At 51.7% G+C, this 13843-nt stretch overlaps 1 protein-coding gene across 2 annotated transcripts; it reads left to right on the top strand.

The window, feature by feature from the left end:
- The first annotated feature begins 654 nt into the window (after positions 1-654).
- FUT7 (fucosyltransferase 7) lies at positions 655-12430 on the top strand. Of its 2 annotated transcripts, none has more exons than XM_042859669.2 (2): positions 655-1272; positions 8141-12430. In XM_042859669.2, exon 2 carries the CDS (start codon positions 8162-8164, stop codon positions 9257-9259), a length of 1098 nt encoding a protein of 365 aa, XP_042715603.2. In that variant the 5' UTR covers positions 655-1272; positions 8141-8161; the 3' UTR covers positions 9260-12430. The 2 variants fall into 2 exon arrangements, with proteins under 2 accessions (XP_042715603.2, XP_065428205.1); XM_065572133.1 differs by lacking the exon at positions 655-1272 and adding an exon at positions 1315-2025.
- The last annotated feature ends 1413 nt before the right edge of the window (positions 12431-13843 follow it).

Here is a 13843-nt window from a genome sequence, read left to right as displayed (position 1 = left end):
TTGCATCTGAAGAAGTGAGGTTCCTACCCACGAAAGCTTATGCTCCCAATACTTCTGTTAGTCTTAAAGGTGCCACAGGACCCTCTGTTGCTTTTTACAGATTCAGACTAACACGGCTACCCCTCTGCTACTGGGAGCTCAGTGGTCTGTAGTCTGCATTCTATTAATGATGGGGCAGGTTAAAATATGCAATGAATCTCCCAGGACTCAGAGAGCGTGGGGGAGCTGGGTGGAGGATCAGAGCTGAAAGGGAAGAGTTTGTTCCCCACAATCTCTCATTGGTTTCCCCACCCAGGATCCCCACGGGTGTCTGCTGTTGTAACTAGCCCACCTGCAGGAGATGCAGTTAACTCTGCCACTGCTGCATAAAGTAACATATTGTGCAGAGCACCGCCGAAGAAGCATGGCAGAGAACACAACCCTCCAAAGCTTGGTTCTTTTGTAGCCCATTTTGTTGCTAGTAGTGTATGTCCCCCCGCCCCCCCCTCGGGCACTTGTATTTTAATGAGCAATCCAGCCTGGCAGACTCTCTGGCTGACCGGAAAACTAGCAGGAGTCTGATACCAAGAAAGAGGAACGTGATTAGCGGAGAGAGGAAGGGATTTTTGGGGGGGGGGGGGGGGGGGTGGTTTTGCGAACTTTCATTTAACTCAAATGCTGGGGAGAAAAACTTCTTTCTTGGCAACACGAACCCCGAATGCCTTGATTAGGGCTGGGAAAGTGGCCAATATCCCCCGCAAGCCAGGGAAGGCAGGAGGTGACAGGCTGGAGAAAACAAATGGGGAAAACCCGGAAAAAAAATAACCACAACTTTTTTTATTGAGCAGGGGTGTGGCCCCAAGGGGAGGGGGGAAGAGAGAGAGCACAAGCAAGCAAGCTCAGGTCATTATGTAAGGAAAGCAAGAAAGGGTTTTCCTTCACAGGCTACCTCATGGAGGGCTGGAGATGGAGGAACATCTGCTGTCCTCTCCAGCCTCACTTGAAAGCCCAGCACTGCTTCTTGGAGCGGGCACCTAAGAGTGAAAGCAGAGCCTGGTGGGGAGCGGCTGGGTACATTGAGAAAACCTTTTCTAGAAACAGCTGAACAAGCAACAGGAAAGGTTGTGGAGGAAGAGGAGATGGTGACACCACAGAAAAGCAGAAGTTATCGAGTGACCACAGCCTGCACGGAGCCCTCAGCTGGATGGATTCCTTCAGCATTGCCCAGCAGACATGAGGGGAGAAGGAAGAACCAGCCAGAACACACTACAATGCTTCTGATACTAACGGAGGGTAAGTCTCTGAGCTCATGCCGCTGCCTGAAATCAATGTTAGCATAGCAGCCAGGAACGCAGCAGTCAGATGGGTAGAAGCTGGTGCATTTTGGACCAGGATGAGCCAATCCTCAATGCTGGGCTTTTTTTAAAATAGGCAGAAAGATTAGTGACTAGAGCTCTGCGACAGCAACGCCTCTAGAAAGTGTCAGGAAAACGCTGTCTGATGCTCCATGAAACAAAATAAAATGAAAATGCAAGAAAACCAAACCTCGCTGTTTCACGGGGGTGACATGACTTCATTCCACTTAAAAACAAAAGTGTTCTTCTGCGAATGTGTTAGTGAGGAACATTTGAAATAGACGTCTCAGCCCCACGCCCATGAGGCGGCTCCAGAATCAAGGGCTAACCTTCCTTCCTCTCAAACCAAGTACAATTTAAATCTCGCTGGGCCAAAATGTGACCCCCAGGTCAGACTCCCAGTTCCTCTCTGCCGGAGTAAGTAGTGTGCTGAGTAAGGGTTTGCTCCGATAACAGAGGGGTGAAAATAGCCGAGCAGTGCGATCCATTCTACTGCGGAATAGTCTCCCACAGGGAATGATGGATGCACCGGTGCTTTTTATTGAAACTGTAACTTAAAACAGCTCTGGAGACTGGACTGTAGGGAACAGTGCTGCACTGAGTGGGGCATGGATTAGTTGTCACCTGACAGTCGCTCTCTGTATATTCCAAAACGAGGATTCAAGGAAGCAGAGCTTTCCCGTCTCGTCAGGTATGTGAGTGTTTCTGTCACTAAATCCCAGCTGCTATATTGTCTAGAGGTAGGAGAGGAAGAAAAGGGGGGACGTGTCAATGAAAAGTGACTCAGAAGCAGCGTTTCTCTGGAGGTCGGGGGAAGAACATGAAACTGACGATAGGATTATTTTTTAAATCCGTGTTTAAGCAGATCAGCTAGGCAACAAAGGTACAAAATTCATAAGCCCCGAAGTGATTTAGGAGCCTAAGTTTCATTGACAGTCAATGAAATTAGGTTTCTAAGTCACCTAGGGACTTTGGAAAATGTTACCCACAGAAGCCAGATTCTCCAAGGCACGCTGCACGTTGGGTGCACATTGGGTGCTGAGCTGTCTTTTTAAAATTGGGCTCTTTGTAAAAACTCAATCCTTCACATGTGCAAAATGTCAAACGATTGAAGAGGCTGGCAGCTGCAGCTGGGGGGGGATTGAAGTATCTTCCGGGCATTGTTACACTAAACGTTGGTACAAACACGGAAACCCACACGGGCACTGCCGACCTGCGGGCAATCGCAGCACGGTCACTGACGGCCGCTGCCTTTACTTCTAGTCCAGCTTTTGTTGCCTTTAGTGCTGTTATTCCAGGAGGCTTGGAGCGTGTGTTTTTCATGGCATGGACCCTGGAGCTCAGGATGGGAGCCCAGAGGGGGCTCTGAAGCTCAATAAATCAAAGCTACGCTTAATTTTCTCAGATTCTGAATTCTAAGGGCTTGTCTACACACAGAAATTGTGTCACTTTAGCTACACCAATGTAGGAAAATGCTCTCCAGGAAGGAGAACATGCTAGACTGTATAAAGACCCCTTTATACCAGTGTCGCGTACCACCACAGTAGCGGCTGTGCTGGTATAATTGTATCAGGACAGCTCAGTGTAGATCAGACCTCGGGCAGTTCTCCGTTGCACTGCTGCGTGTGTTGTCAGTTACACCCGTGCAAAGTGTTCCCATTCTGAGCTGGTAGCATTTGCCACCCACTTTGTATTGATGTACGTGACCACACAAGGTGTGGGGGCAACACAATTGGGCCCTACATGTCTGCGTTCACCTGCCTCTTCCCCTAGGTTTTACCCCTTGTCTATATGCAAAAACGACAGTAAAAGAATGTTACTAAGGTTGCAAAGTCAAGTCCTCTCAAGTTAATAAATGCCTGAATTAAGGTTGTGTGTTCAGCCTTCATTTGTCCCGTCCCCGTGTGCATATGTGTTATGAGACAGTCTTTAATTACATGATCAAATGCTATTTTTTCCACAAGCCCCTGGCCTCTTTCAGTGCACAGGACGTATGGCACTCAATAAACGAGTCTGTATTTTGTTTTCTCCGCATTGTTCAACATGTGGCACAGAGCTTAGTTATTTCACACTATTCAAACCTTGCTCTGAAACCACAATTATTAATTTCCTCCTGGGCTCTCCTATGGCGCTTCTCATGGGAGTCTCTGGCTACTTTACAAACATCTGTCAATTTATTTTCACCACCTCACTGCGAGAGGAGGGGCAGTATTTGCCCCAGGTTATAGATGGGGAGCTAAGACCCAGCGAGATTAAAGGTTAAAAGTAGTCACTACTTTTGGGTGCCTCATTTGAGATGTCGTGCTCCTTATTCTTCAGCGTACTTAGCCCTCTGGAGCACTTTATGTGCAGCTCCCAGTGCTCACCAAGTCTGCAAATCAGCCCTGAGGGTCTCACATTGGACACTCCGCAAATGAGCAAACACATAGTTAGTGACCACCTGGGTCATCCGAAGAAGTGGGCTGTAGTCCACGAAAGCTTATGCTCTAATAAATTTGTTAGTCTCTAAGGTGCCACAAGTCCTCCTGTTCTTCTCTTTTCACCTGGGAAGAGTTCCATGGAAGTGATTTGCCCATCCTCACACAGGAGCTCTGTAGCACAGGGTTGGATAGAATCCAGCTCTCTGGGGCAGCATTCAACTGCCTTAGCCGTCAGACTGTCCTTTCTCTTCCTGCAGTCCCTTGCCTTATCCAGGACCCACCTTCCAACTCCTGCAACGAGCAACGCACAGGGATCCTACAGACAACGTTCTCTATGACACAACACAAATTCAGCCCCGGTGCAGGTTCATTGGAGGCTGGGGTCTGGTGGAAGAAATAGTATGTAATTAAAGACTGTCTCATAACGCACACACACAAAGGGGATGAATTAAGGTTGTACAGGCAATTTCACTCCACAATAGGTCAAAGCGCACTATGGACCTTTTAGTGCGCTGTGGCAGGGTCCACATGGACAATGCGTGGCAAGCTGGTGCACCGTAGCTGTACACCCCAGTTTGCCACATATTAAGCCTCCATACAGACAAGCCCTCAGTGAATTGATCTTGTTGCCTGAAAAGTATTTATTTGTATTTAAAGTAGTGCAGGAATGAGTATTCTTTGGTAATGGCCTCAAAAGGCCGCAGGAGACCCAGGTTCTGTTCCCAGCTCTTCTAATGACTCTCTGCATGACGGTGGAAAAATTGCTTCCTCTGCCTCAGTTTCCCCCTCTATAATACTGGGATAACAGCACTTCCCCCTCCACCCTTTGTAAAGTGCTTAGAGATAGACAGTGGGATCTGCATGCTCCTACGGGACTGTATGTGAATGGGGTAGACAGTATTACTCGCCAATGCAGCCTGGTCAGTGCTGGGGCTGGTGTGTATTGAATGAACCAGAGATGAGGTTAAATAATCAGAATCACAGCTCCAAACACATAAGAACGGCCAGACTGGGTCAGACCAATCATCCATCTAGCCCAGTGTCCTGTCCTCTGACAGTCGCCACTGCCAGATGCTTCAGAGAGAATGAACAGAACAGGACAATTATCGAGTGATCCATCCCGTCGCCCATTCCCAGCTTCCGGCAGTCAGGGTAGGGACACCCAGAGCATTGGGTAGCCAAGCTGGTCAGGGATGCACGTAGCTGTTGCTGGACCTATCCGCCACGAACTTATCTACTTCTTTTTTGAAACCTGTTATATTTTTGGTCTTCACAACATACCCTGGCAACAGGGTGACTGTGCGTTGTATGAAGAAATACTTCCTTTTGTTTGTTTTAAACCGGCTGCCTGTTCATTTCATTGAGTGCCCCTGGTTCTCGTGTTATGTGGAGGGGTAAATAACATTTATCTAGTCCCTTTTTCTACACCGCTCATGACTTTATAGACCTCTCAGAGCCCCCCTTGCGTTTTCACAAGTGTTCTCTGATTTTGGATTTTCATCTTGACACACCATGGCTTGATTTTTAGCGGCGCAGAGTGCCCTCAGCTCCCACTGACAAGCAGCCCTGGCGCTCCGCCTGGGTGAGCCAGGGCTCAAGATGGACTCCCAAGCTCTGGGGCCACTTGTGATAGAGTCATAGATTCAACAGGCAGAAGGGTTGGCTGTGATCATCCAGACTGACCTTCTGTCGAACACCGGCCAGAGAGCCTCCCCAGCACAACTCCTTTGGAACGAACACAGAGCCTTACAAAAACAAATCTAGTCTTGATTAGAGATGGAGAATCCCCCCCAACCCTGAATACATTGTTCCAATGGTTAATTACCCACACTGTTAAAAATGTATACCTCATTTCCCACCTGACTGTGTCTCGCCTTGGCCATTGTGTTTTCTGGCAGGTGGGTGACCAGACGTCCTGTTTTTAAAGGGACAGTCCCATATCTAAGCCCTCCTGCAAATGGCCCGACTTTTTCTTAAAGACTGGCAAATTGTCCCGTATTTTCTGTCTGGCGGGTCCTGCTGCTGGCCGGATCCCTGCTCGCCAGCCGTCTGCCCACCAGCAGTGAGTTGGGGGGGCCAGTGGCTGATGATGGGATGGGTGTGCAAGGCTGGAGGCGGGATAAAGATGCAGTGTGTGGGGCCGGCCACTCCCCTGTGCTGATCTGTCAGTGCAGCCCCCGCTGCAGGCTGGCTCTCGGCCACCAGGGCCCCGTCCCCCGTCCAGATGGCAGTGGCTGGTGCGTGCGGGCAGGTGCCAGGCAGAGGCAGGTTACGTGTCGCCTCTGCTGCCCACCCATTGGTGCTTTACGTGCTCCCCCTCTCACTGTCATCTCCCTGCTTTGCCCCTTCGCCACAACCCCCAGCCCCGCTGTTCCTCCATATCCCTCCAGCTGGGGCGTGTCCCGCTCCCAGGGCCGTGGGGAGAACCGGCCCCTGGTCGGAGCGCTCAGCTCACCACCAGCCTGGCTGGCAGGTTCCTTCCTTCCCCCGCTGTCTCCGGCTTGGCCGGCACCCTGGGAAAGCCCAATAGTCTCCGGCCTCGGGCGCTGTCCAGGAGGAGCCAAGCCCTGCATGTGCCGAAGCCCCACACAGCGCGGGCATGAGGAGCCTCTCTGCCCCTCAGCTACGCTCCTGAGTGGTGGGGGGCAGCGATTTCCAGCCTGTTCATACCCCGAACCTGTAGGCTCCACAGCAGCACCCGCCCCACCCACCCCGGGCAGGGGCTTAGCACCTTCTTCACCTGTCTCTCACCCCCCCACTCCCGCCCTGGGTCCTACCCCCCAGGGATCGTGGGGCTGCTCCGTCCCCTAGGCACCTCTCTGGCTGGGTTCGCTGAGGGCCCTGCAGTCAGGTTCCCTGGGCCCTGGTGTATCCTTCGGGCTTAACCCCTTCCTGCCTGCAGTGTAGCTGGGGGACAGGAAGCGTCCGGTAATGTCTGAGGCCAGCAGCAGCCTGGAGGTGTTAGCTGCCTTTCAACACTGTGTGGGCAGGAAGGGACCAGCTGTTTCCACTTCCAGCCCTGGTGCTGAACGCTGCAAAGACACAGGCCAGGGCATTCCTACCCCTCCCCACTCCCCACGGCTGGAAGCAGCTCCCGGCCCTTCCCTCCCGCACAGTGCCGAAAGGCTGCTGCTGGCCACGTTCTGGTGGGAACCCTGGCAGAAATCTGGGGGGGAGGGCAAGTGACCCTGCATCCCCATCCCCAACCCACACACACGCATGTTGCCTTGGGAAGATGCAGCACCAGGTACCAGGAGCGGTTTGTCTGTCCTGGGGGCCCAGCCAGGCATGGAGGGTGGAGAGCGCCAAGCAGAGAGGGGAGGGGAGGGTTGGTCGGTCACCCCCCATGTGAGAGAGGTATACAGGAGTGTATGTGTGTCACCTCTTCCCATATGGGGGGAGTGGTAGGGGTGTGTGTCACCTCTCTCCCTGTGAACCCTAAAGCCTTAAAGATAAGAAGGGAAATAAGAATCCCACTACCCAGTATTTCTTTTTACTGGGGGCTCAGGCAACTTGACGTTAATTTGAACGTTTGTACTGCACAGTTCTGACCGAGTGCCGTTGAACTCGCTTGAATACGAGTCATTTTACCGGGTGTCCCGTATTCAGTACAGGGAACTCTGGTCCCCCAGGCGGGTCGATCTCTGCAGACTCTGGAATCGGACCAGCTGGTGTGTTTGCGAGCAGCCAGCTGCTAGGGGCTCTCAAGCCAGGGCTGCTGGGGCAGGGCTCTGAGCTTTGCAGCTGGAAATAAACTGCAGAGGCCCCGCTTCTGCAAAAACACACCTCTCAGGGGTATCACGCTTATAACCACCATAAATAAGTACAAACCTTCCAGCATGTGACCACATCCCCTTCAGGCTGTTCAAACCCTTAAGCAGAATGAAAATAGAGCCAGCGATATACACACTGCAGCTCTCCTACGGCTCCAACTTCTCATCCCGGCTGCTAAATAGCAACCCCTCCCCCCCCCGGGCATGGCCCAGGCTCTTCCTAAGGGTCCGAGACTGGCTAGTCGCAACTGCACCAGATTCCGCTCCAGCTAGGAAGTGCTTCCCTCATCCAACCCTGCAGCCCTCCCCAAAACCTCAGACAAGGCATCCCCTCTGGAGAGCACTGGGCTGGGACATCCAAGGGGCAGCAAGAGTCCGGTAACCCCAGTCACACAGCTCCGTGACCACGTTCTGTAAAGAGCACGGACCTGAGCTATGCTAGTGAGATCAGCTCTTCTCCTTTCCTTCCACCTGCTAGTTCCCTGCGTCCCCTTCCATTTCCTCCCAACCCACCAAGATGCTCACACACCTGCGCCCTGAAAAGAGGAGGCTGCAGAAAGTGCATTGTTATATGCTGAAGGCTGATTTTTACCATCTTTCTTCTCCATTCCAGGGGCTGGACTCAACTCTGTTCATGAAGCAGAAATTCTGCCAAGAACCCAACCCACCCAGCAGCTCGGCACTGCAGGTCCAACGTAAGCTACTGCTGAAGATGCAAACTTGCTCCTTGCCTATGCTGAAGGCCTTGGCCAGTGCAATAATATTTGCAGTCATTCTCTGGAACCTGAATTTCTTTGGCTACCAATCTGAGGTCCCTGGCCCAGCCCTGAGGCACAGCGAACCCCTGACAGTCCTGATCTGGCAGTGGCCCTTCCGCCACACCCCGAACCTCAGCACTGATGTTTGCGCAGACCGCTACAAGATCAAGGGCTGCCAGCTGACGGGGGACCGCAGGTTCTTTAACCAGGCAGATGTTGTGGTGTTCCATCACTGGGAGCTGTGGCAGGGCAAGGTAAGACTCCCAACAGAAAGGAGGCCTGGACAAAACTGGGTGTGGGTTACCCTGGAATCCCCCACCAACACTAAGGCACTGAGTGGCTGGAACCGAACCTTCAACTGGGTCATGACATACAGACAAGACTCAGACATCTTCATGCCATATGGGGAGCTTGTGCGCCATCCATCAGCCAGTGTGGACATTCCAACCAAAACCGGCTTGGTGTCCTGGGTCATCAGTAACTACCACCGGACTCAGAAGAGAGCGCAGGTCTACAGAGAGCTGTCCAGGCACCTCCAAGTGAATGTGTATGGGAAATCAAACAAGAAGCCACTGTGCCCAGACTGCCTCTTGCCGACCACTTCCAAGTACAAGTTTTACCTGGCCTTCGAGAACTCCATCCACCAGGACTACATCACCGAGAAGCTGTGGAGGAACGCGCTGCTGGCTGGCACCGTGCCGGTGGTGCTGGGCCCCCCCCGAGCCAACTACGAGAAGTTCATCCCTGCAGATTCATTCATCCACATTGAGGACTTTGGCTCCATGAAGGAGCTGGCCAGCTTCTTGAAGACCATGAACTCCAGCCGCTACAGGGCATTCTTCGAGTGGAGGAAGAGGTATGGGGTGAAGCTCTACACAGACTGGCACGAACGGTTCTGCACCATCTGCGCCAGATACCCCCGCCTGGCCCAGGGGCAAATCTACCCTGACCTGGAGAGCTGGTTCAGTGTTTGAGAAGATGGGGCTGGGCAACGCTGAAGCTTTTCAGAGATGTGTGACTTGTACAGAGAAGCCAGGCTGTCTGCGTTAGTGGAAAAGGACGTCTGCGTGGGCTGGCTCATTTTGAGTCAAGTGGCTGGTGGGGTGACTGAGGGCACTGAGCAGAACCTGGGTCTGGGAGCCAGGAGCTCTGAGTCCCAGCTCTGACACAGACTTGTACTGGGACTCGGCTTCCCCATCTATAAAAGGCTCGTACACTTACCTACCTCACAGGGGTGTTGTGAGGACTAACCGGTGCTACGTGAGGAGCGTTGAGTCTGCAGCTCAGCAGGTGGGCGGGTTCTGCACTGGCTAGGACAGGACAGTGAGCCTTTGCCAGGCTGGGAAGTTTGGCATTTCCTAGACAGGGGCTGGCACATCCTAAGAAATGGCTAGTTGCTCCCCTTAGGAATAAATGGGGCAAAGGAGCGAGGTCGGGGGGGAGGGGAGGGGACCACTGCTCTGCATTACTGTATTTCAGTGCAAGGGTGGGGCAGATGGGGAGGATAGTGAGATCAGTGAACTCTCCCTGGGGTTCAAAACCCCTTCAGATGCCAGCCAGACCTCGAGCTGCAGCAGGAAGGCTGGTCTCTTCCTTGCACTCTCCTCTCTGGGAGGTGCTCAGATGCCCCCCGGTGACAGGCGCCCATGTAAGAAACTGGGTCGATAGAGGAGGGAGGGGCTCCAATTTGTCTGTCCCTGCTGTGTGGTCCGTTTCCTCCCAGCGCCGGAGCCCCTGCCATTCTGGCGGTGGTGAGAGCAGAAGCGCCAGTCCCAAAGAGATTTCCTGTCTTGCTTCTGCTTAGTCAGTCCCGGGTGCACTGCTTGGGGGGCGCCGGCTGAGCTGGTGTGGTGGGCACTGGCAAGGCACAGCGCTTTCTCAAGAACAATCACAGCCTGTTCAGTGCTGGGACAAGTCATAGGGGGATGGCTGTGGTTTCTCACTCCTGTCTTGTATTCTTCATATCTCTGGCAGGAAGCCGTTGAGTCTGGTTTCGCTCTGATGCGAGACTCCCTGCAGCGGGTACGGCCTGCCCAAACCCTGAATGCACCCAGGGAAGGAGTCACTCTATGGGCGGTAACAACAGTGAGGAGTACTTGTGGCACCTTAGAGACTTCATGATGAAGTGGGTTCTAGCCCACGAAAGCTTATGCCCAAAGAAATGTGTTAGTCTCTGAGGTGCCACAAGGACTCCTCGTTGTTTTTGCTGATACAGACTAACACGGTTGCTACTCTGAAACTTTTACGGGAGGTGTCATGCAAAGGAGCTGCAAACAGGAGATACCCCCAGGCAATGAGTAGTGCCCCCCCCCCGCGGGAGTCAGTGTTGGTTAGTTTAGCACAACAGGAAAATAAGGCTGAGATTTTTCAAAGCCGCCTGATTTGAATGCTCAGTTCCCGTTATGTTTCCACATGTCCCCTGCACAGGGCGGATGGTGCTCAGCAAACGAGCAGCTACTCATTTTACCCTCATTCGGCATGTGATACTTTCAATGGAATAAAAAGGCCCAGAGAGGCAAAGGTGTCAACCAGCCCCTGTCACTGCACAACACTAGACCGTTAAACACAGTTTGGGTTTGAGTACACGGACGCATGGCAACAGCCACCACTACAAGCACCTTCTATGAAAGATACCGAAAAAGGAAAAACAGTTAAAGCCTTGGAAACGTAAAGTATTCAGTAAGGTTTTCATTGTAAGAGTAGCCAGAAGGTTCTCAACGTTTTTCTTGCTGTGACCCCTTTGAAAATATTTCAGGCTGTGACAACCCTCCACCCCCAAAAGTGATGCGCCCCCCACCATACCATGCCACCCTTATCTCTGCACTGCTGCCTTCAGAGCTGGGTGTGGGGCCAACTGCTGCCATCTCACGACCCCTCTACAACAGTCTTGCAACCCCCTTTTGGGTCAGGCCCCCCAATTGGAGAAACGCTGCGTGTGGAACGTTTTCATCAGGAAACTCCCTCCCCCCGGCTGACGGTTTTGCAGACTGGATTAAAGATGGTAATTCACGCTCCTTTTTGGGGAAAAAAAGAAGTTAGTGGAGATTGGCCGGCGCTGCTGGTGGTAAAGTTTGATCCTGCCGCCTTTAAGGAGAAACAAAACAAACACACACAGCAAAGGGACAGGGCAGAAAAGAACAGCAAAGATAGAAAACGCAGCTTCTCTGGTGCCAACTTTCACTTGCAAACTCACTGCTGGAGAAACACCGGCCCAGCACTGTCTTTTCTGCCACCCCAACACCCAGCCCGCTGGTACCAGGGGCAGGCTGTTTAGGGCAGTGCTTTCAGCTGCCTCTCAGGTCACAGGCTCACAGCAGTTTGCAAAAGAGACAGCCTCAGCCCATCCAAGTCGGACTTACTAAACAGCAGGCAACCAGGAGAGCGCTAGGAAAGAGAGGCAATAAGGTGGGGAAGGAAAGGGACAGGCTGCTAACAGGAACCCAAGTCTTAACTTTTAGGTGGCATTTGTCAGAACAGCCCTGGGGCTGGCTGGGGCAGTCTGGTGGAACTGGCTGGCAGCTGGGAAGGTACCAATATGGATTAGGAGCCTATACACCTGCTTTGCGGTCACCTGGTTAGGCCCTCGCTTGTGGATTGACTGGGACCTGGTTGATTGGCATGGGTCTATGATAGGACTTGCTGGTAACAGATGATTCACCAGCTCTAGCTCCGGGATGACTCATCACAGAGCCAGAGGAGGTGGTGATGTCGTCGGTCCCGCTCTCTGGCTGGGTCTGCTCAGGATAGCAAAAGCCAAGTGGTGTCACGGTGGATCCTGGGGTCCCAGGGGACCATGCAAGTGGTAGCTGTGATGGTGAAACTTGCTCCTTTCAGTCCACCCATCTCTCAGCCATTTGATCCTTTCCCCAGGGCTGACGAGAGTGGGGGGAGCCAGTACAAATTACTGGGGCTCGGCGATCCAGAAGGGGGCCTGGGGCCCGACTATGGTGCATATGTTTTTGTCTTTCTCGGTAGTATCATTATTTGTCAATTGTTTTTGAGATCCATTGTAAAATCGGTGAACTTCAAAGAAAATAATAATGCTAATACAAAATTCTGTCAGTTATCGGCCAATATAGACTCTAATCAACCAAAGAACTACTAATTACATATTAAGAACAGAATATAATTATATTTTAATGTAATTCTTAACAAAATATATATTTTATGTTCAATGCACGCACAATTCTGAATAACGGCTTGCGAACGTGTGCCGTGAACTGAGCATTTCCGACTCTATACGAACATTCGCTTCTGCGCTTTGACAGTATGACAGTGCAGTCTCACCTTATTATGTGCGGTCGCATTTGTATGTTTTCGTAAGTGTACACCGTGCGAATACAACAAAGTTGTTGTGTGATACACATTGTGTTGTCTTACACCTACAAGTTTAACATTTAAAGTGTATGGTTAGTTCAGCAACGATCATGTGGGTGCTTATATTATTGATATTAGTCATTAGGATCTTAATATTCTCAACAGGTACGAATATTATCATATTTATTATTAACATAAAAATGAGATCAGACATTTATTTTATATTGCAGTACTAGAATACCTTTCATTTGTTTTTTGTAAATCAATACAAATCCCGTGTAAAGATTTGTAGGTGGTCCGCCCTTGCTGGGGGGCCCAAAAAAATTTTTTCACCGGGGCCTGAATTTTTTCTCGGCGGCCCTGCCTTTCCCCTGCCTTTTTTTAAAGCACCTCAAAAGGGGGTGATGGGCAACATGTCCCTTTCCCTCATTATTTTGTCCACCAATTAGGCACCAGCTTTCACCCATTAATTTCTGGTTCAATTCTTACCAGGCATGGCTTCAACACAGTCTGCAAGTGGGATCAGGGGAGCTTTTTGTTTGGATTAAACCACTATTCGTCTTAACTTCTGCTGCCTTTTATATGCGATTTTGTGTAACAGGCTGAGTTGGACTTTTGCTGGCTTAGAGCAGGGTGTGTGTGGGGGGGGGGGGGGCGTGTGGAGGGCTTCACAACAGGCCACAGGCCTTATTTCCTGCACATCTGACCCTGCTCTGAAGGCAGAATTCTTACATTTCCTCAGGGGCTTTTCTAAGGCTCTCATGGCAACAGCCCAGTGCTTCACAAACATTAGTGCGTTTCCCTTCCCAACGCTCCTGGGAGGGGAGGGAGCTGGTACCTGAGCTGAGGCACAATGAGAGATGATGGTCAGAAGTTTCTACTAATTTGGGTGCCCAAGCTGAGACACCTAGGGCCTGGCTTCTCAGCGTATTTAGCACGTCAGATGGCCAAAGCACAGCTCCCGGCGACTTCGGCTGCCGCTGAGCGGGGTCAGGAGCTCGGGGCAGACAACACACAATTAGTCACCACCTGTGAAAAGTTGTGTGGCACTGACTGGCTCAGCATCACACAGAGCCTTTGTGGCAGAGAAAGGGCTGGAATCCAGTTCTCCAGGGCAGCGGGCAGCTGCCTTATGCGTGAGACCGTCCTTTCTCTCCCGGCAATGCCCTGTGAGTCTCTACATGCCATCCAATTTCTGCAACAAATGAGAAAGGGCTCCTAGGTCCAACAGTCTCCTTCAC

The sequence above is a fragment of the Chrysemys picta genome, chromosome 18 (genome assembly GCF_011386835.1).
Source record: "Chrysemys picta bellii isolate R12L10 chromosome 18, ASM1138683v2, whole genome shotgun sequence".
NCBI classification, from domain to species: Eukaryota; Metazoa; Chordata; order Testudines; family Emydidae; genus Chrysemys; species Chrysemys picta.
This window is presented reverse-complemented; position numbering and strand designations above follow the sequence as displayed.